Below are 22,287 nucleotides of genomic sequence, written 5' to 3' on the forward strand. Positions count from 1 at the left end.
TAATGGAATTTGTATGAACACTTGAAAGATAGATATAACCCTGGTCATGAATCCTTAATATGTTTAAAGATGATGAAAAACAGCTGATGAGTGTAGAGCCAATCCATGCTGATATTTTGCTGGAAACTTACAAGAGGAAGATTGCTGATGAAGGAAGACTTTTTCTGGCTGAATTTCAGGTGCGTGCTCCTCTTGATATATGATGAGAAATTTACTCAATTGTCAAGATCATTCCATTTCAAATGTATTACATAACTATTTGCCTTTGTAGTTTATCTCACGTAATACTGCAGCATAGTCAAAGCAGAGATTATTAAGAAATTTCAGAACAGAAGAGATACTTATAGTCATGAAATAAGTAAACATTTCAAAAATAATTCTTCATTGTATCATTATCAGTTTTGAGGTTGTGACACAAAACATATTTGGCCAGTTTTGTACTTATAGTCTAGGTAAATATCCAAGTTTGTGTTTCTAAATGAATTTTACAGTGGTAATTAATTCTGAATTTACTCTCACTTGTGGGTTTTACTCTCAAAGTGGCCAGCCCAACATTCACTTTTTAGGGTTGTTTTTTTTTTTTTTTGTATAATTTCTAACAATGTTAATTTCAATTACGCGACACAGCTTGCTTATCAACATAAAGGAAATGTGTTTTAGGATGTTTCTTTTGCTCAAAATGACAAGTGGCAAGGGGAAAATTATTTTTCTTGAATCTGCCTGGACTCAAAGTATCTTTTTGTCTTTCAGAGCATTCCACGGGTGTTCAGCAAGTTTTCTATCAAGGATGCTCGAAAACCCTTTAACCAGAATAAAAACCGTTATGTTGACATCCTTCCTTGTACGTACTCATTGAGAATGGGATTTCCAATAGCCATATATTTAGGCTATTTGATTTTTCATTATTTCATTTATTTATATTTCTTTTCTTTGGACAGATGATTATAACCGTGTTGAACTCTCTGATATAAATGGAGACGCAGGGTCAAATTATATAAATGCCAGCTATATTGATGTGAGTAAAAATGCATAACTGCCAGATGATTTTATATCTTTGTTGTTTTGTCACTGACCATTTTCATTTTTCTTGTTTCTATGCATTCCATTCAGTTCCTTCTTTATCATGGCAAAATTTTAGAAATATTATTAGAAATAGTTTGAAGTAAACCCCTAAGGTTGCTGAGATAAACAACAAAATCATTAATAACCGCAAGTATAGTTATTATTTGTTATTGGTACTAGGTATTTTATAGAATTTTTTCTACAAAAAAGATGATACTAATACTTAAAATATTCTGGTACCTACTATGTGCTGGATATTAGACTAAATGGTCTATGTATATACTGCTCATGAGAGCCCCACATTGGCCCTGGCCATGTGAACCATTCATGCTCATGTAGAGGTGAGAGGTGAGGGCTGGGAGGCTCTGGGGAAGTAGTTGTCCTTGTCCTCGTTCAATTCGTAAAAGGTTGACTTGGGATTCAAACCCAGGTCTGCCTGACTCCAAACTATGATGCTTCAATTGTATCACATTTCATGTCAGCAGAGATGTTCTTCATTGACCTGGCTCATGTGTTCATTGTATTTACCCAAAACCAAATACTGCATACGGTTAATGTATCCATAATATTTAAAAATGTTATTTATTATATAATTGTTAAATAAATAATGGACTGCACAATTTTTTTAAAAAATCAAGTGGTGCAACAATAGAGAGACTGAAAAAATTCTCCTTCCACACAATCCACCTTTTGCCCCATGTCTCCGTTTACCCCAACAGGTAACCTTCACACTGTTTCTTATTGATCCAGCCAGTTTCTTTATAAACAAGAGAATGCCAACTTTTTTATCCTCTTCTTTATCTAAAAATGTTAACGTAATATTCATATTGTTCTGTGCCATGCTTTATATACATATGTAAGATTTATATATATATATATGTGTATATGTACGTATATATACACATATATGTATACATGTGTGTGTATGTGTGTGTATACACAGAAAAAATTTATATATATAATCACTACAAGAAAAGGGATTGGCAAATTTTTTCTGTAAGGGGCCTAACAACAAATATTTTGGGTTTTCAGGACATAGCACTTCTGTCACAATTACTTAGGTCTGAAGTTTAGTGGCCACATCCAGAGATAATACACAATGTGAATGTATTCAATTTTTTTTTTCCCCAAAATCAGACACAGGGCACCTGGGTGGCTCAGTGGGTTAAGCCTCTGCTTTCGGCTCACATCATGATCTCCGGGTCCTGGGATTGAGCCCCACATCGGTCTCAGTGGGGAGCCTGCTTCCTCCTCTCTCTCCTCTGTCTGCCTTTCTGCGTACTTGCGATCTCTCTTTCTCTTCTGTCAAATAAATAAATAAAATCTTAAAAAAAAAAATCAGACACAAGTTGTAGCTTGCTGACGCTGGACATAGAGTATTTCTATACCTTTCTCTCAGACTTTATAAGTCATTCATGGTTATAGCTGAATTGTGATTTAGTTAATCATTTCCTGTATTAATGGACATTAAATGCCTTTTCTAATCTTCTGCTTTTACAAACAAATGGTTCAATGAATAATCTTGACTCATTATTTTACACTGGGCTTTAGTATATATAGGATAAATTCCTGAAAGAAGAATTTCTAAGTCAAAGAGAATATGCATTTGAAATTTTAAAAGACATTTCCAAATGGTCCTCCATTAGGGTTGTACCAATTTACATGCCACCAGCAGTGTATGAAGAGGGCTTATTTCACACAGACCGCCAAAAGAGTAATCAACAAAAAATTGTTTTGACAATGGTTGACAAAGTGTATATCATGCTACTCTCTATGCTGGTTTATGAGGTAATTCACAAACTTTCCTTAAAAAAAAAATTGAAATTGAAGTTTGTTTTGATCTACGTGAATATATAAACTTTCAGTGGAATAGGTAAAATGGTCAAATCGTATTTATTTACTTATAAACATGATGTGTTAGTTTCCTAGGGCTGACATAACAAAACACCACAAACTGGGTGGCCTAAAACAACATAAATTTATTCTCTCAAAGTTCTGGAGGCAAGAAGTCTGAAATCCAGGTATCAGCAGAGCCATGCTCCCTCTGTAGGATCTGAGGGAAAACCTCCCTTGCCTCTTCTAGCTTCTAGTAGCTCCTGATAATCCTTGGCCTTCATTGGCTTGGCTGTTATCACCCTAATCTGTGCTTCCATCATCACATGACATTCTTTCTTGTGTGATTCCACATCACTATGCCCCCTTTCTCTCATAAAGACTCCAGTCATTAGAATGAGAGCCCATCTTCAGTCCGTAGAACCTCATCTTCCACAAAGATCTTCTTCGCAAATGAAATCATATTTTGACATTCTGACTGGATATGAGGTTTTGAAGAATGCTATTCAATCCTCTACACACAGATAATGTAAAATTAGAGCAAAACTTTAAAATTTTGGATAATTTATGAAACATGCACCTTCACCATTTTTGCAAGTAGAAGCAGAGCTGGGATTTATCTTCTCGAGCATTCTGTCCCTTGAGTTGGCACTCTAACCAATACATATATCCTGCCTCCCATCCACTTTGTTTAATACATGACAGTTTTTGTATCCTTGCTTACTGTTGTCTCTGCAAGTTCGATCCCAAGCAACAAATACCTCTTTCATCAACATATACTCATGATATCCACAATAAAATGTCTTACTTTATTCCTTTTTAATATGATCAACAAAAGACTTATTTATAATAATGAGCAACACTTACAAATGTGAGGTCATAGTCTAAAGATGATTATGAATACTGCATCATAATTTTGACCTCTATTTTAACTGATTCTGTAAGTAACTTCTGTAGGCTTTCACAACTATCACTGATTAACTTTATTTTAGTACATAGTGTTTCACATTGTTTTTGGAAGAAAATTGAGAACAGATTTTATAAGAATTTAGCTGGTCTCTGAAAAAAAAAACTTATAATCTCTATTCAAATATCTATGGTAATTATGGTATTGAATTAATACTTATTTTTCTCCACCAGAGCTGGGAGCTCCCAAAAAGCATGTCTTCAGCTTTTGGATAGTTACTTGACATATTGTAGTCCCTCAATAAATAAGTGTGAAATAAGTTAATATATGACTAACACTATGTCATGAGATAGATGTTTCAAGAAGTTATTGATTTAACCCCAAATTTTTGTGGCCCATGTAACCAAATTTCATCGAATGGGCAAAGGTTATCTCTCTAAAGGCTTCTCTGATTGCTGAGGTAAATTTAAGGAATATGGGATAATTTGGAAGAAATTAGCACAATATCTTATCTGCCTCTGTACTCCTTCTTTACTTTGGTAATAGGAGTGGAAAAAGCAGATATGTAGGTAATGAAATGAAAATTATTGTATCTTTTATCTACAATGGCAGAGAAGGAGTCTAGGGAATCTGCAGTCTATCCCAGCACGAGTTAAAAGGTAGAAATGTGGGGATCATCTCAGAATGATTTATTGAAAAAAATTGAGTAAAAATCCCAAAAGCAAATATACGGCTTGTACGAAGGTTTAAATTGTAACAGATGGTTTTGTAAGAGTTGGCAGAACATAAAATATAAGAATGTCTGGATTACTTTTATAAATTGCTGCACTACCCCAGATGAGGATGAAATCTGATTTCTAAAATTGTTTTGGGTATATGGGGAAGATACATGAAAGCCATGAATATGGTTTGTAAATGCTAACATGTTTGGCACAGTTTAATGGGTGATCACGAGTTAATAAAATCCCCCCTTATAATTTGAAAATGTTCAGAAAAATCCACAACCAAGAAATGGTGGCTCTAAATCAACCTCCTTTAACTCACAATTTTGCATGTAAATGAGTAATTGAGGGTTCACTAAATGACATACCTTTGTATGTGTTTTGAACAGGGCTTCAAAGAACCCAGGAAATACATTGCTGCACAAGGTAATTTACCTGATAGTCTAACATTCTTTTTGAAAAAATGTTTTATAGTTCTTTTATCAGAAGATATTTATCAGTTAGTATTTATTTACCTCCTAGGTCCCAGGGATGAAACTGTTGATGATTTCTGGAGGATGATCTGGGAACAGAAAGCCACGGTCATTGTCATGGTCACTCGATGTGAAGAAGGAAACAGGGTAAATGACATAGGATGAAGGATGGGGGTTAGGAAAAGAGCATGTTGAATCGCATTTCAAAATACAAAACAAAACACACATATTGCTTGATGACAAAAACAGACAGTTCTCTATTTTAATCAGTGTAACACTTGACTTAAACGTTTCTTACATGTAGAATAATAAAATATGTACATACTTAAATATATGTATATATGAATGAAGTTTAAGTGTTTGTGCTTAATTGCTGGCCTTACCTTTGATTCCCATTTCTTCTCAGTATTGTTATAAGTTTAGTGCATTGTTATGAGTTTAGTGCATTTCAGTGTGCTGATTTCACAAGCACTCATGAATACTTAAAACAAGACTGTCCTTGGGCAGATAGGTGGTAATTCATGTAATAGGACTTTAGGAAGCGTGAAAACCTCCCTACCCTGCAGCCTGAAATTAACTGCATGCAACCACATCATTTCTGCTGACAACTGAGCCCATCCTCTTTTCATATGCAGCTAAGCCTAGGAAGAGCACCCTTCTGCTAGGTAGCATGGAGAAATCTTTCAGGACACGTTAATGGGAAATGAAATACTTTTCAAACATCACAGTTTGAGGTGTATATGTGCTTGAAGAAGAATACATAAATGTTGTGAGACTTTCAGATGAATATTTTTTGTTTTGTGTTTTTAATTTCAATAAACAAATTTATTTAAATGAAAAACCAAAATTCTTAATATTTTTTGAAATATAGAACAAGTGTGCAGAATACTGGCCATCAATGGAAGAGGGCACACGGGCTTTTGGAGATGTCATTGTAAAGATCACCGAGTACAAAAGATGTCCAGATTATATCATTCAGAAGTTAAACATTACAAATGTGAGTTTGTTTCATTATATGATTTTTATTTTCATATAGGTTGTCTAAAAATAAAATTATGGAATGAAGTTAAATGTAAGAAATTATAAACTATCTAAGAAAAACTATTTTAACAAACTACAGGAGGAGGGGGGAACAGTAACACAAGACAACAGGGTCAAATTAAATGACTGGAGAAAGTAGTATTTGTCCAAGTCATATCAAAAGTATCTGTAGGGGCACCTGAGGGGCTTAGTTGGTTAAGTGGTCAACTCTTAATTTTGGTTCAGGTCATGATCTCAGGGTTGTGGGATCAAACCCCTGCGTTGGGCTCCATGCTAGTCATATTCTCTCTTCCTCTTTTTCCCACCCCAGTCTCCCACTCAAATATATATAGTAATGTTGTGACTCTTGACATAAAGAGAAGAGCTCATTAATAGTGTTGAATAAATGATTGGATTATTGAATGAATGATAAAATGACCCTTCTCTCAATGGGTCTATTACCATTACCATTATGGAGAGAATACTTAACCAAATGGCACAATTAGAGAGCTCTTTCTGCCTACGGATCCTGGCCTTGTACTTTAATAAAATTACCTTTTAGCACCAAAAAAAAAAAAAAAAAAAAAAACAACCAAAAAAACACAAAAAAAAAAAAAAAAAAGAAAAAAAAAACCAAATGGCACAAATAGAGACTACTGTAAGAAATACAAAGTTCTGGGACACCAAGGTGGCTCACTGGGGTAAGCCTCTGTTTTCCTCTCAGGTCATGATCTCAGAGTCCTGGGATCAAGCCCCACATTGGACTCTCTGCTCAGCGGGGAGCCTGTTTCTCCGCACCCCCCCCCAACCTCTGCCTGTCTCTCTGCCTGTCAAATAAATTAATAAAATCTTTTTAAAAAAAGAAATACAAAGTTCTAACTATGTAGCAAAGATAAAATGTTTAGTTTGGAAAAGAAAATTGTCACTGTGGCCTTAGATAATAGGTCCTCACACATGTTATAGGATTCCGAGTTTTTTGTTTTATTTTTTTTTTGGAGTTTTTGTATTTTTAATTTATTTTTTAAGTAGGTTTCATTCCCAGCATGGAGCACAATGTGGGCCTTGAACCCACCACCTTGGGATCAAGACCTGAGCTGAGATCGGGAGTTAGACACTCAACTGGCTGAGCCACCCAGGCACCCCCTAGGATTCTATTGTTATGAAGAGTCCAGAATAGGCAAACTTATGGAGACAGAACGTTGATTAGGATTGCTTGAAATTGAGGGGGGTAGGAAGCAGGAGGAGGGATGACTGCTAATCCGTAAGGGTTTCTTTGGGGAGGTCATGAAAATGTCTTGTAATTAGCTAGTAGTAGGATTTTATGACTCTGAGAATATAATAAAACACTTTATCATTTAAATGAATGAATTTTATGGTATGTGAATATATTTTAAAGAGGGATAAAGACGCAAAACATACCCCTACCCCTTGTGTATTTCTTCCAAGGCCTTCTTAGCCTACCATGGCGTTACTATGATAACCACAGAGGGCTGTGGGGCAATGGTTCCACCACTGATAGTTCATGGTAAAATACATGAAGGACTTAAGCATGAGAACCCCAGTCCATATACATGGGTCATATGTAGATCAGGTTACATCGATTGGTCTCATTATTATTCTTAATTAATATAATTATTTCCTACCAGAAGATTACAACCAACCAAGTTTTGTTGTTTCTTCTGCTATCTAAATGTAGGTGGTTCTTCTTCGTACCAGCTCAGGGAAGTATGAATTATTCATCTTGAATAAGGGGTTATCTTGAAGTTGGGACAAATATGAGCCATAGTCTGGGGCTGACTTTCCTCAGTTGTCTCCCCACAGTCTGAGCTAACATTTCTAATATAAGACGCCTACAAAACATAGCATTAACCAAATAATTTATCAGACTTTCTTCACTTGAAGAGAATTTACTGGTCTATCAGACAGAATTATTTCAGAATAATTGAGAATAATTTGAGAATGGCCTTTGCTTTCTATCTTTTCCTACCCACCCACACCCCCATTTTTGGTGCATGCGTGTGTTTCTGTTGTTTGTTTCTGGCATGGCAGCATGGAAATTCCTTGAAGCCTCAGCTCATTTACCACAGCTTATTGCCTTCCTGGTGAGTTCTTGCTTACTGGTTAGTGCTTGCCAACCGTGCATGATGTCTCAACAGCTGGTTATCCATTGGAAAGGAAAATGTCACCATGGTTGAAAAACACTTGCATGAGGAGTTCTTGGTCCTGCCCCTCCTTTCACTTACTTGTCAGGTAGTTTGCTTTTAAAAAAAAAAAAAAATTCAAAGAAAATATCTTTTGCCTAGAAAAAAGAGAAAGCCACAGGAAGAGAGGTGACTCACATTCAGTTCACCAGCTGGCCAGACCATGGGGTGCCTGAAGACCCGCACCTGCTCCTCAAGCTGCGGAGGAGAGTGAACGCTTTCAGCAACTTCTTCAGCGGCCCCATTGTGGTGCACTGCAGGTAAACGGAGCCCCACAGGAGGTGCCAGAGCTATCCCAGTCCTCGCCTTGAGGCTGGTAGGGACATCCTTCCCTTTGGCAGTTGCTACTTTGGGCAACAGTCTGTGAGGAGAAACTGACGTTCCTTCCTCTGCTTCACCCCGTCAGCTTTTCCCTTCACTTCCCTGCCACGATCATGCCTTCACTTTGTTTGTTTGCTTTGTCAGTGCTGGTGTTGGACGCACGGGCACTTATATTGGAATTGATGCCATGCTAGAAGGTCTGGAAGCAGAAAACAAAGTAGATGTTTATGGTTATGTCGTCAAGCTGCGGCGACAGAGATGCCTGATGGTTCAAGTGGAGGTATGAGCCAACCTTCAACCCCCAATATCCCTTTTGCTTTTTGACGGAAATTTTCCTGTCGGGGGGAACAGTGATCTTAAAAGAAATCCTGAGTCTTTGAAATTTTAAACAGTGGGTGAAAATAGTTCTCTTTTAATTTCCTGAAAACTAAATCACTTGGTAAGCACCCATTAGAAGTATTTTGCATTAGTGGTTAAAAAGTACGGTAGAAGAAGGATGATTCTAAATTATATAAACAAACACATAGATAAATAATAAAATGCCATTTACAGGTGTCAGAAAGGAAAAAAGAATAAATAAAACACTGAAAACCAGTTTGGCAGAATCTCATAAAGTTAATACCAGGGAGGACAATATAGTATAGTGATTAGAGCCCAGATTTTGGACCTACACTTCCAAGGTTCATATCTTGCCTTTAATTCTTAACATTGTGTATCCTTTCACAAGTTTTTAATATTTCTGTGCCTTTGTTAAGTCAAGTGTAAAATGGAGGTAATGACCTATTCACTCTGTGGAGTTTTGATGAAAAGGTATTCCAAGGAAAGTATGTAGGCAAGTTCCCGGGACATGTATGTAGCCAGTACTTGTAAGTGATGGTTATTATTGAAACTGTCTGCACTTGACCCAGCAATTCCACATGTATGTTTATGCCCAAGAGAAGCACCTGCAAATGTGCACATTTAGAAAGGTGTGCAAGAATGTTCATTGAATTAAACATTGATAGAATAACCAAAAAAAAAAAAAAAGAAAGAAAAAGAAAAAGAAGAAAGAGAGAGAGAGAAAGAAGGAGAGAGAGAAAGAAGGAAAGAAAAGACAAGACTTTATTCATATTTATGGAGAAAGGGGGGAAATGTAGACATACAGATACCTGACAAAGCATGCTATGCAGTTGAAAGGGATAATCTTTGTCTGTATCCATCCATGTGGTTAGATGCTCAGATGAAAACCATGAGTGAATAAAATCACTGAATGAAACATGTAAGATAAAATGTATAGAGTTTTAAAGAAGCACATACAAATGTACAATGTTTATAGATACATAAATATAAGTGCAGAAGTATAAAGACAGATTGTTAACCAGGAAAAAAAAAATAGTTCCTATGGAAAAAGTAAAAGTCAGGGCGCTGGAGTTAGTGGTTAATGAGGCTTGAACTTTATCAGAAATATGTCATTTATTTAAAAATAGTGGATTCAAATATGATAAAAAGTTAGGAGTTGTTAAATGTTGATTTGGCATAGTGCTTTTTTTAAAAAATAATTTCCTCTATTTTAAATAACTCTAGAAAACTCTTTTTAAAAAATGTGTTCCAGGGAATATCAACTTGCATTCTTTTCCTCTTAAGTACAGTGCAAAATTTATTATAGTTTTATATATTAGTGAATTGAGTTAATGGATCAATAATAATTACTGAAGGAAGTAACAGACAATGCTTTCTGATTTTTAAAAATAAAATAAAAGTCATGCACTATATAGTAGATATTTAATCTATTTAGGCAAGCTATTTTTTCCTGGGAAAAAAACTGTCATGGAATTTGCCCACATTCTAGAGAACTGTGAGAGCCAAATTCCACAATATTCAAGTGTTATAGGTATCCGTTTTCTTTTGTATACATTGTCCCAATATGAGGAAAGTTATGGACATGTATAATTTATTTAAATGTGATTTATAGGACTGTAAGTTGTCAGTTAATCATCTATATTTTTCTTTGGAATTGTAGGCACAGTATATCCTGATCCATCAGGCCCTGGTGGAATACAATCAATTTGGGGAAACAGAAGTGAGTTTGTCTGAATTACATCCATATCTATTTAACATGAAGAAAAGAGATCCACCCAGTGAGCCATCTCCACTAGAGGCTGAATTCCAGGTAATAATAGTGATAGCAATAATAATAACTATAGATAACTTTCACTGAGGGCTATTTTCTAGTGCTGCGCTTTATGTTTGACATGGTTCTTGAATTTGGGCCTTCCCACAACCAATGGGGCACAGATGAGGAAACTAAGACAGAGAGAGTTTAAGAGAAATGCCCGAAAGTGAAAAGCTCTTACAAAGGAAACTTGTTTAAACCTAGAAATGTGTCTACAGCCCACACTTTTAACAATTTCTCATTAAGGTGGTATAAAATATAGTGTCAAAATAATAGATAGTATATACGTACAAAATTGGTCTGCCAAAGGCAATGTAGCATCTCACCTTTTAAAACTACATCTGGTTTTGGTTTGGAAAGGAAATAAGTAGAGGAGTTTATGACTACTTAGAAAGTTTAACTGGCTGGAGCTGGTAGACAGAAACTAAAGGATAAATACATGTGTCCTAACCTATTTATTGGGCTATTACTTGGTAAGCTAGCTTAGGATATAGTTCACTCACTCAGAGAATTCTCACAGTTATCTCCAAATCGTTCAGTTGTTAAAAAAAAAAAAATTGCAACTTTTCTCTTATGATTTCCAGTTTACTGAAATGAATTGTAAACTACCAAACTGGCCAAATTGGAGAGTTTCACAAGACCAGGAATACGTTTTTAATCAGATGCAGAACTGGTTAATGTTTTGGTTCAAAATGAGGATGAGGTGTGGAGGAGGGGGTAGGTAGAGCATCCAATAATCAGCAGGTAACACAATCCCCTAGAAGACCCAAGCATAGTGGAAGGACCAGCAGCCTACCAGAGTAATCTTGAGTGGAAGGATGTTTAATTGCTTTTTTCTTGCCCTTTTAGCTGACAGATCAACCACCTATCAGTACACTAACGCTGCTAAACCACATATACATATATTTGATCCATGTTTGGAAATATTTATAAATGTAATTTAAACATTCACATGTAAAGTCACTAAAAGAAAGAGTAAATTCTGTGACCGAACAAATATGATTAGGTTTTTGCCCTGTGTTGAGTACAGTTTTGGGTACAAGAGTCAGAGTGATTTGCAGTGGACATGGTGAGAATGTGTAACCCAGGTCACAGCTAGTGACTATAACTTATAGAAATAGTGAAATTATTTCATTTAAGCATGAAGGAAGAAAAGAAATGAGAGGAGAGATGTAGGTCACTTGCTAGATTTGGTGATAGGAAGTTAAGGCTGTTCTTGTCAATTTGTCTTTTCTTTCTAAAGAGGGTATGAAGCAAGATCATCAGTTAAAAGTTTAAGGGGACAGGAGTGAGTAGGACAAAAAACACTTATACCTGAGGAAGGAGAAAGTAGATGGAACAGCTATGTCAAAGTAGGAAAGCCATCTCCCTAGGCAACGTAGTAGATTGAAGGAAACTGTTACATCATTTCAAATTTATGGTCATGAACTTAAAGAGAGTCCTTTGGTTTTATTGTTTTCTACAGAAACATTGAAAATAGGGGCTATAGGATTTCTTGAAGTGACTGTTTGAAAGTCGGAGGCAAAGTAATTGAGGGTGTTTGCAAATGTATGATATAGTGGGGGAAGATAAAGAGCAAATTGGCTGCAGAAGGACATGGGGCACTAAAGGACAGTGGTAAGGGTGGTATGTGGAAGATTTTGATAGGATTGCCCAATGCTAGACTGGAGATACTAGAATAAATGAGTAGGAAGAAAAGAGGTAATTTTCAATAATGAGATGATTGAAATTGTAATTTTTAAATGAATGCTGGAAATGAAACTTACAGAGGTGGAATGGAGAAAGTGGTTGGTAGAAGAGTGGAGGGAAAGGTCATAGGAGGTAAAGAAGCTAAGAAGAGACCAGAGCATTGCATAGATCATCCTTGTCAATATCGAAGTAACCAAGAATGATGATAGACCTGGGAAGAAAAATTCGGCAAGTCTAAAACTAAATGAGAAGGAGCGATCCAGGAATCAGTACCTGGAGCATCCAACAAAGGTCAAAAGCTATATGACATGGCGTCAGGAAAATCAAAGTAGTTGGGCTTTTTGAAAGAGAAATGAGTAGGACTCATAAGGAGAAATGAGTAGATGAGGAGGAGAAATAAGTAGAAACAGGTAGCAAAGACAGAACATATCTTTTCTTCAAGCTGTGATGTATGTGGGGAATTCAGGTTGTTGTTTTTTTTTTTTTTTTCCAAAGACCTACTAATGCATTTTTGGTGGTGTTCTCAAGAGACCCTTGGGTTTCACCTGGTGCACCCCTACTCCCCCAAGCATAAAAGGTGAAGGAACTGTTGGGATAAAAGCATTAAGATGGGTGGCAGTTTCCTGATGACAGACTCTGAGTACCAGAGAGCAGAGAGGAAGACATTGGTGAGATGTAAGAGACTGAGTTGTAATTTGAGAATAACGACTTAGATAATTATTTAGTAATAGAGCTCTAGCAGATATGGATACGCTTGGAAGCTGAGACTGAGGTGTGAAAAGCCCTTACTGTCTTAGATGAGGGTAAGCCATTAGTTTTATCTATAATAGTGGGTATTGGCTAGAGGGCAGGGCCCACTGGGTGACCATTCTGACAGACAAAAAGTATGATGCTTTCCAAAGCATCAGCCTCCATGAGTTCAAATGGCCTGGTATTAAAAAATGAGGTTTTCTTTCTTTCTTTTAAGTTTTTATTTATTTATTTGACACAGAGAGAGAGATCACAGGTAGGCAGAGAGAGGGGGGGAAGCAGGCTCCCCACTGAGCAGAGAGCCAGATGTGCGACTCGATCCTAGGACCCCAAGATTGTGACCTGAGCCGAAGGCAGAGGCTCAACCCACTGAGCCACCCAGGCGCCCTGAAAAATGAGGTTTTCATTCACTCATTACACAGCAATGCATGGGGTTTGATACGGGGTGCCATATTTAGTTTGAAAGAGCATCCCATATTAAAAAAAAAAAAAATATATATATATATATATCTGTGTGTGTGTGTGTGTGTATACACACATACATATAATATAAAGAGCATACCATATTTAAAAATATATATATACATATATATGTACACACACATCCCATGCACATATGTTTGCGTGTGTATAAAATCCTAATGAACTGTATATGATGAGCTCTTTCGGTTTAGATTATTCATTCATTTGACAAATACTTAAGAACAAATGCAAAGGAAGGGCTACAGGCAGAGAGATCTTCCAGAATAAATGGCATTTAAACTGATAGTTAGGGACCCCCCGGGTCGCTCAGTTGGTTAAGCCTCTGCCTTTGGCTCAGGTCATATCCCAGAGTCCTGGGATCGAGCCCCACACCAGGTTCCTTGCTCAGCCGAGAGACTGCTTCTCCTTCTGCCTCTGCCTGCCGCTCTGCCTACTTGTGCTCTCCCTCTATCTCCCTGTCAAATAAATAAATCTTTAAACTGAGAGTTAAAAGGCAAGTCTGAAATGAGCAGAGTGACAAGAGAAAAGGGTAGCCCAGGCCTAGAACTCACAAAAGTTAAAGGACAACTCACACCCTTATCAGAGTCAAGAAGTTGGTTGGCTGAAGTGGAAGGGAACCATCATAGGGTGAGGCGGGTCCCAGCAATGAACAGCGCAGCCCTGAAGGGTTTTTGGTGCAGTTGAATGCTTCCTAGTGAAGGCAAACTGCTGAGGAGCCTCAGGGGGACTCTGTTTCCTGTTTTAAAAGGATTAGAGCAAGTGAGATTGATTGAAGATAAAGAGACCAGTTAAGAAACTGTTGATGTTTTCAAGTGAGAAATGGAAGTGCACGGTAAAAAGCAGAAACAAATGCAAAAGGGTTTGAGAGCTTCCCCAGCAGACAAGAGAGGTCTTGTTGCTAGATCATCTACTGTGAATGGGAAGAAAAGCGGTCCGGAAGGTGTGAGCAAAAGAAGCATCAATTATTTGAAGCATGAGCCAAGTTTTCTGCGAATGCTGTATCTGGAGAGTTTGTTACTGATCATTTCCAGTAATATACCACTGCCTCTTGTAATATGGATAATCATCAACATGGATACAGTAGTGCTTCAGTTATATAGGACCAAACCATTGCTATTTTGCTCTCCAGCAACTCTTAAGTGGGAAACCTATTTTGTTAAATGATTGTATATCTTGAGTTCAAACTCACCATGTCAAAAATATGAAATGCCTGAAAAATTAAAAAGAAAACTTAAAACTTGTGAACTATAGGCAATGAATACACATTTCCACAAAATTTGATGTAATACTTTTCTTTAGGGAACATCTTTTGCCACAATAATAAACAAAAGCACAACTTGCATTTTAAAAGCAGTGTTCCGTTCTGTTTTTTCACCCTCAGAGACTTCCTTCGTATAGGAGCTGGAGGACACAGCACATTGGAAATCAAGAACAGAATAAAAGTAAAAACAGGAATTCTTACATCATTCCATGTATGTAGCTCATTCTGTGTTATTCTTTGGTATCAGATAAAATTAAACTCTTTTTTGCATGCACACACACAAATGATTTTGAAGCAAGTTTTCAACATCGGGTTCAGAGCAGGGAATAACTAATGGGCTATTTAAATTTAATTATAGAAAATATTTTGCACCCCATACATTCACAATGGACTTTGGAGGATAGACTGTATACAATATTTTCTACCAATTTAGTATTTTCTATCAATTATTTCAGAAATGGGTTTCCAGAAAGATGTAACCTCTGAAGCTGGGAGAAAAAAGGCCAAGTCCACTTTACTAGTTCTCTCTCATGTTGAGTTTATTTCAGTTATTTGTTTCAGGGTAACTGCCAATAGCAACCATTACTTCCTTTTTTTCCTTTATGTTTTCTCTTTTTCCCTTCCTTCTATCTGGGAGATTGACAGTAGGTAAAAAGCACCCCATAAACTGTTAATCATCAGACTTAGTAGACTAACAACATATGTACAGTTTCAATATTTGAATTCTGTTATTTAAGAATTTTATAGGATCATGCCTGGTACAACTCTCATTTTATTCATTTGCATAAACTAGCATGGAGAAATTTGCATAAATCAGCATGGAGAAAATATAACAAACTAACAAACTAGACAACCAAATAAATCATATCGATGTATATTTGGCTGAAGTCCTTCTAAATATTAGTTCAAAATCTAGAATTGATGATGATATAGCTAATCGGATCATTTGTCAGGATATTATAGATTAAAGAAATTGAGAAACACTTAGAAATTATGCACCAAATAATTTTCTTGATTGAATAATAAGTCACCTGAGATACCTATGTAATTAAGATTGTTAATTTGATATTAACAGGATATAAATGAGAAATTAGGTTTTTACCTAAGCTATGTATTTTTTCAAACTTATGTATGTATTTTTAAACGTATCTAGCAGAATGATGATTTTCCATGGAAAACTAGTTTTCCGTTTTCCATGGAAAACTAAAGTATATGTGTCAAAGACTGAATGATTATATAGAATATTATATCTATTTATTGTTTAACATGGTGCTATATCCCATTTTTTCCTAGGAACTTTTTGGAAAGCTGCTTTTTCTTAGATTTCTTTTTTGTGATTTTGTTAATCAATACACACTGAATTTTATGTAGGGTCTCATTTCATGTACCTCAGTAAATTTACACTATGCAGTCTGTTACTTCACTAATTTCTACATGACAATCAAGAGGGTATTTGATTTTTTAAAGAAAGACTTACCACTAATTTATTTTACATAGATGACTTTAACAGAGTGCCACTCAAACATGAACTTGAGATGAGCAAAGAGAGTGAGCATGATTCAGATGAATCTTCTGATGATGACAGTGACTCCGAGGAAACAAGTAGATACATCAATGCATCTTTTGTAATGGTAGGTACTTGCATTTCCCAAGCCCAGGATCTAACCCTTTATTGTAGAATACATTATAAAAATCTATATTTTTATGGTCATTCATTAAGTAATTTTATAAAAGAATGATGAGCTTGACAATAATTATTGATTGACACAAAATTTTCATTTTTAATACTGTATTTTAGCTTACTGAAAGACTGATATTAAAACCTAGTGTGTTGATACAAAATAAGACAATGCTTATTAGTTATAATTTATGACCGGTAGGACTCTTCCAAATAATACAGATAATACAATTTGAGCAAATATAAGTATTTGAAAATGTTTCTACTTACTCAGATACCTAAATTTTAGGCAAATAAGAATTTGCATCTTTGCATAGCTAAAACATTTCATTCAGATTATCTGAGTTATTAAAGAGTCTGTCTCATAACTTTTTTTTTTCAGTAAGCAGAAAATTCTAACAAGGAACCATAGTCATTCAGTAAATTCTTTTTGCATGTACATGAAGTTGGATTTATTTTCCAAATTTTTCTAAGACACACTTGTAGAATATTAGTTTAATTCAGAGTTATCATAAGACTGTGTAGGTAGCAAAGGGAAGAGACATGGTGAAGATAATCTGAAATGCTTACATATTTTCTTTTTACAACCACATTTACTTTTTTTTTTGAAGTTAGTTTTGGAAGGAAAAACTTGTTAATTTTGTTAAGATCATATGTTCTAAACTTGATTTCACACTATTAGCTAAGTATTATCATTAACTAAGTATCATTAACTAACTACATATAGATATCACATTGTTTCTTGGTTCTAAGGATCTTAATATTTTTATGTTACAGAATTGATATCAAATTAAGTGACAATATTTCCAAATGATTATTTTAAGAATCCATTGCTCTCTCATCAGTGAGCAAGAGTAACAGAATCTCTCTCTCTCTCTCTCTCTCTCTCTGTCTCTCTTTCTTATTAAAGAGTTACTGGAAACCCGAAGTGATGATTGCTGCTCAGGGACCACTAAAAGAGACCATTGGTGACTTTTGGCAGATGGTATTCCAAAGAAAAGTCAGAGTTATTGTTATGCTGACACAGCTGAAGAATGGAGACCAGGTTTGTACTTCTAAGAATATATATATTTTTTGTATTTCTGTCATAAAATATCATTTTCCATTCTTATTACTTTCCTGATTCTCAGGAATTACTTTCCTGATTCTCAACTCAACCATAGGATTTTTGACCCTTCTGTCACAAAGTTAGCTTTGTTTATTCTTACCACCTTCCATGCAAGTGTTAGTCTTTGGAAACTCATGTCTGGGTTTTGACAGTCTCTCTTGCTACTGTTTCTCCAGTCCTACCCACCATCAATGGATCAACTCATGCAGAGCAATCCCAGTGTTACTGCTTGCTACAAACAACAAACAACAGACACATTTTCCTTCTGTTTTCCACAGATGAAAATCAAACTCCTCAGTGTGTTGTTTAAGACCCTCAATAACCAGACCCTCAAAAATAATTCCATTTTCTTCATATTTTTATGTTTTCCATGATTTCTATTCTGGACAAGTAGGTTTTCTGACTGAATCTTGACACACCATTTGCATTTTCATCACTGAGACTTAATTTACTGGAATTCCCATGTCTAAAAGTATCCTTTATTTCCATTTTGATCCTTTTCTTCTAGAACTCCTGAAAAATTTATCTAAATCCTGCCTTCTTTATGCTCATGTAATATTTATTATTACAAAATTTTATAGTTGGAGGTGAGCCTAAGATCTAATTTGATCTGTTTAATGCCTGTGACATTTATTTGATCTTTTCCTTAGTACCTTGGATTATCAAAATCTCACTAGTAGTACATTTTACTTAGTTTTAGTACCTAACATATTACCTGGCATATGTTACAGCTTATTTAGTGAATAGTCTCATAAGCATGCATCTATATACCTTTTCTTTTTGTCTTTTCTTTGGTGCCTTACGCCTGGATATAGGACACGTTTTATTTTATGATTTAAAAAAATTTTTTTTTTAAAAAGAAGTAACATGTTCAGATTTCCAGCATGGAATTCAAGCACTCTTTTCTTTCACCTAAATTGTGAAAGCCAGGAACTAAAACGCTAGTTGAGGCAGGAATGCCTAACACTGTCAGCAACTGTGATGGTAATGGGTGCAGAACCATTTGCAGAGAGAACATACTTCTGTGGTCCACCTGCTTTTCAGTCTGACTCTTTACTTAGGTATGGAGTCAACTTATATAAGGGTGCTCAGGGTGTTGGTCTTCAAAATACGGAGACAAAACTCCAAGAGATGAAGTCTCCTTCCACAAGGACCACCGGAAAGATAGTGACACTTCTTGCAAGAGTCATGATCAACATCAGCTCAATCTATAAATTTTGAAGAAGTGTTGATAATAAGTGTATGGAAGGAAGAAACAGATCTCCAAGACCTACACTAGTGGTGATAGAGCCGTTCCTGTGGTGTCCTGGCCACTTTGGTTATGTCTCAGTTCTCTTGATTCACACAAGGAAACACCAGATGTTGTGGAATGGATGTCCACCATACTGAAGTTAGATTTTAGAGTTTTATGTGTGGCTTTCCATTTTAGAACACAGTTAGTAATTTCAATCTAATAGAATGCAGGGAAAGAGAGAGAGGGCAAAGAGAGACAGAGACAGTAAGAGATGTTCTGAATATATTAAAAAGCAAACAGAACCCTTGTGTGGGGGTTGTTGAATTGTGTTCTTTGTCATCCAGGAAGCCTGTGCTCAGTATTGGGAAGAAGAAAAGCAAACATATGGAGATATACAAGTTGATATGAAAGATACCAAAGAATCTCCAGCTTACACCCTCCGTGTATTTGAACTGAGACATTCCAAGGTATGTAAATAATTTCAGGAGTACGTATTTTTGTTCTGGTAACTGATCTGGTGGAAAAACTAATATAACTAACTCTATAAAAGCAAAGAGAAATCTGTATAATGTTTTTAGAGTAAACCTTTAAGGGTTAAATGAAAGCAATTGTGAAGACAGTGTGACTATTAAATTATTAAATGGACTGAACCTTACTTGAATTAATGTTCCCTTCTTTTCTGGTTTCAGAGGAAAGATTCTCGGACTGTGTACCAGTACCAGTATAATAACTGGAATGTGACAGAGCTTCCTGCAGAACCCAAAGAATTGATCTCCATGATTCAGACTCTCAAAGAAAATCTTCCCAAGAATTCCCCTGAAGGGAATAAGCATCACAAGAGTGCTCCTCTGCTCATTCACTGCAGGTGGGTGGGATTTGATAAGATATTCTCTAAAAATCAGCATAATGCTTGACTTCATGGTTTACACTTCCTGTTAAAGTCTATCCTGATATATAAAATGCATGACCACAACAAAAGCTTCTTGTGGAATCTGTCACTCTCAGTTTTGCTTGCACATACAGAGCAATTTCTATGACTGTTATAGAAATAATGATAGCAATGATTATATTATAGTGCAGTAGTTTTAGTCTATAAGTTTAATACCAGTGTCACATTGACTCCCAGTGCCTCACAATGAATCTGAGTGTCTTGTGGCCTGGATGAATTAATGAATAAGTGGCAGGATGCATGAACAGACAGGTAGATGGATATCAATTTTGTTTATGCTTATATGCATTGATCTACCTTATCAGGTCTTAAGACAATCTAAAGGAATGGATGCTTTGCCTTCAGTAAACATCTCAGGTTATATATTACCTGAAAAGACTTTAATATTATATATAATAATTTTTGACTTTATTAATTTCTACTATGTAGACCCTTGACTTTCTTTTTTTTAAGTATTTTTTTAAGTTGTTATTTATTTATTTGACAGACAGAGATCACAAGTAGGCATAGAGGCAGGCAGAGAGAGAGAGGAAGGGAAGCAGGGTCCTTGCTAAACAGAGAGCCTGATGTAGGACTCGAATCCAGGACCCTGAGATCATGACCTGAGCTGAAGGCAGAGGCTTTAACCCACTGAACCACCCAGACGCCCCGACCCTTGACTTTCATGTGTGAGAGATGGCTACATAGCTACCTTAAATAAGAGATATTGAAAGAAGGATGCATAATATAAAATATTTACATAAAAAATATTAAAGTAAATGCAAAATAAAAATAAAAAGGAAAATGAGAAACGTAAATTTACTGAGATGCTTTTAGAAATTTCAAGAAAGCTTCATTATTATTATTAGAATTGCATACACTAGTATCAAGTCCTTACAGATGCACGACTTTTCAGTCTTTATTAGAGTTTTCAAAGGTGATATTTGTGCAAAAGAAAGCTAAAGTAGGCAAGGTTAAACTTCAAAATTATATGTTTCTTAAGATATGGCTGAATATCTATTATATGTCCCTTAGTTATGTATAATAAATAAAATCCTGCTAATAACATATTTGAATCTTTATTATAATGTAACATGCTTTTTATAGGTAAGCAAATCATTGAGTTGTCCTCTATTAATGAATAATTATACCAGGTGTCATTTTTCTATTGATACAGAAATGTGGACATTTGTAAAAAGCATTAGAGAGGCAGAAGAGAGAAAAAGAGAAGGCATGCGTTCTAGCAATATACAAAATATTTGGTCCCATATTTCTGGTTTTATTGCTTTCTGGGCATGTCTCTATCTATCCTCCCTAAGTCTTGATGTCCTCATCTGTCAAATTGGCATCACAATATTTGTCCTAACAACTTCCTTACAACTTCAGATGTAAATAAAAATGCATGATAATCTATAAGGGACTAAACAGAAGAAAAAATATTTATGAAGCCTGAGACAAGTATTTTCAAACTATAAGATTATTATATTCTCAAACTGAAAAAAGTTTTCCAAAAAATGCATTGAGTGGAAACGTTTTGCTCTTAAGAGATTGGAATGACATAATTACAATAAACGTGAGTGAAGAATGCATTTCATCTCTCTCAGTTTTTATTCTAATATCGCCTTCTCCATAAAATGTAGCATTATTTTCTTTTTAAAACTTTTCTTCATTTTATAGAGATGGATCTCAGCAAACGGGACTATTTTGTGCTTTGCTAAATCTCTTGGAAAGCGCAGAAACAGAAGAAGTAATAGATGTTTTTCAAGTAGTAAAATCTCTCCGCAGAGCTAGACCAGGAATGGTTCCCACGCTTGTAAGTAGATCTCGCAGCTGCTTTCAATGTCTTTTGCATTTTTATTTTAACAGTTTCTTTTCTTTCTTTCCTTCCCTCCTTGTCTTCCCTATTCCTCAACTTTTCTCTTCTTCTCTTCTATTTACCTTTCTATTTTTCTTTCCTATCTTCCCTTTCTACATGATAATTCACATTAAATTATTATATTTTATTTTTTAAAGATTTCATTTATTTATCTGAGAGAGAGCACAACCTGGTGGAGTGGCAGGCAGAGGGAGAAGGAGAAGCAGGCTCCCCACTGAGCAGGGAACCCCACATGGGACTCGATTCCAGGACCCCAAGATCATGACCTGAGCTGAAGGCAGAGGCTTAACTGACTGATCCACCCAGGCTTCCCTAGATTATTATTAATGTAAATAAAAGAACTAACTAGAGCTTGCCAGCGGTTTGTTGTGGCAGTTCATAAAGAACTTCTCCTCAAATGCTCATGAATTCCATAATTTTCCCCATCTTTACTCCTGTATTAATTTGTATTGCTGTGTAACAAACCACCTCAAAATTAGTGGCAGAAAAAAAAAGAACTATTACAGTTCAATAGTCTATTGGCGCAATGAAATAGTTCTGCCAATCACATCAGCGTCAACCAGTGTGGACAAGGCTCACTTACTGGTTT

General features: G+C 35.7%; 1 protein-coding gene across 5 annotated transcripts in view; it reads left to right on the forward strand.

Moving 5' to 3' along the window:
- Positions 1-22,287, forward strand: part of PTPRC (protein tyrosine phosphatase receptor type C) — a 126,541-nt gene that overhangs the window by 102,097 nt on the left and 2,157 nt on the right. For all 5 annotated transcript variants that reach the window (XM_032319123.1, XM_032319124.1, XM_032319125.1 and 2 more), the window contains 15 exons: positions 70-179; positions 751-841; positions 939-1,015; positions 4,914-4,950; positions 5,047-5,144; positions 5,869-5,994; positions 8,321-8,478; positions 8,684-8,819; positions 10,539-10,688; positions 14,995-15,085; positions 16,372-16,505; positions 17,463-17,597; positions 19,239-19,361; positions 19,584-19,759; positions 21,500-21,635. In XM_032319123.1, the coding sequence (XP_032175014.1) occupies positions 70-179; positions 751-841; positions 939-1,015; positions 4,914-4,950; positions 5,047-5,144; positions 5,869-5,994; positions 8,321-8,478; positions 8,684-8,819; positions 10,539-10,688; positions 14,995-15,085; positions 16,372-16,505; positions 17,463-17,597; positions 19,239-19,361; positions 19,584-19,759; positions 21,500-21,635 (1,778 nt within the window). The remainder of the gene's footprint in view (positions 1-69; positions 180-750; positions 842-938; positions 1,016-4,913; positions 4,951-5,046; positions 5,145-5,868; positions 5,995-8,320; positions 8,479-8,683; positions 8,820-10,538; positions 10,689-14,994; positions 15,086-16,371; positions 16,506-17,462; positions 17,598-19,238; positions 19,362-19,583; positions 19,760-21,499; positions 21,636-22,287) is intronic.

The sequence above is a fragment of the Mustela erminea genome, chromosome 17 (genome assembly GCF_009829155.1).
Source record: "Mustela erminea isolate mMusErm1 chromosome 17, mMusErm1.Pri, whole genome shotgun sequence".
In the NCBI taxonomy this organism is placed as follows: domain Eukaryota; kingdom Metazoa; phylum Chordata; class Mammalia; order Carnivora; family Mustelidae; genus Mustela; species Mustela erminea.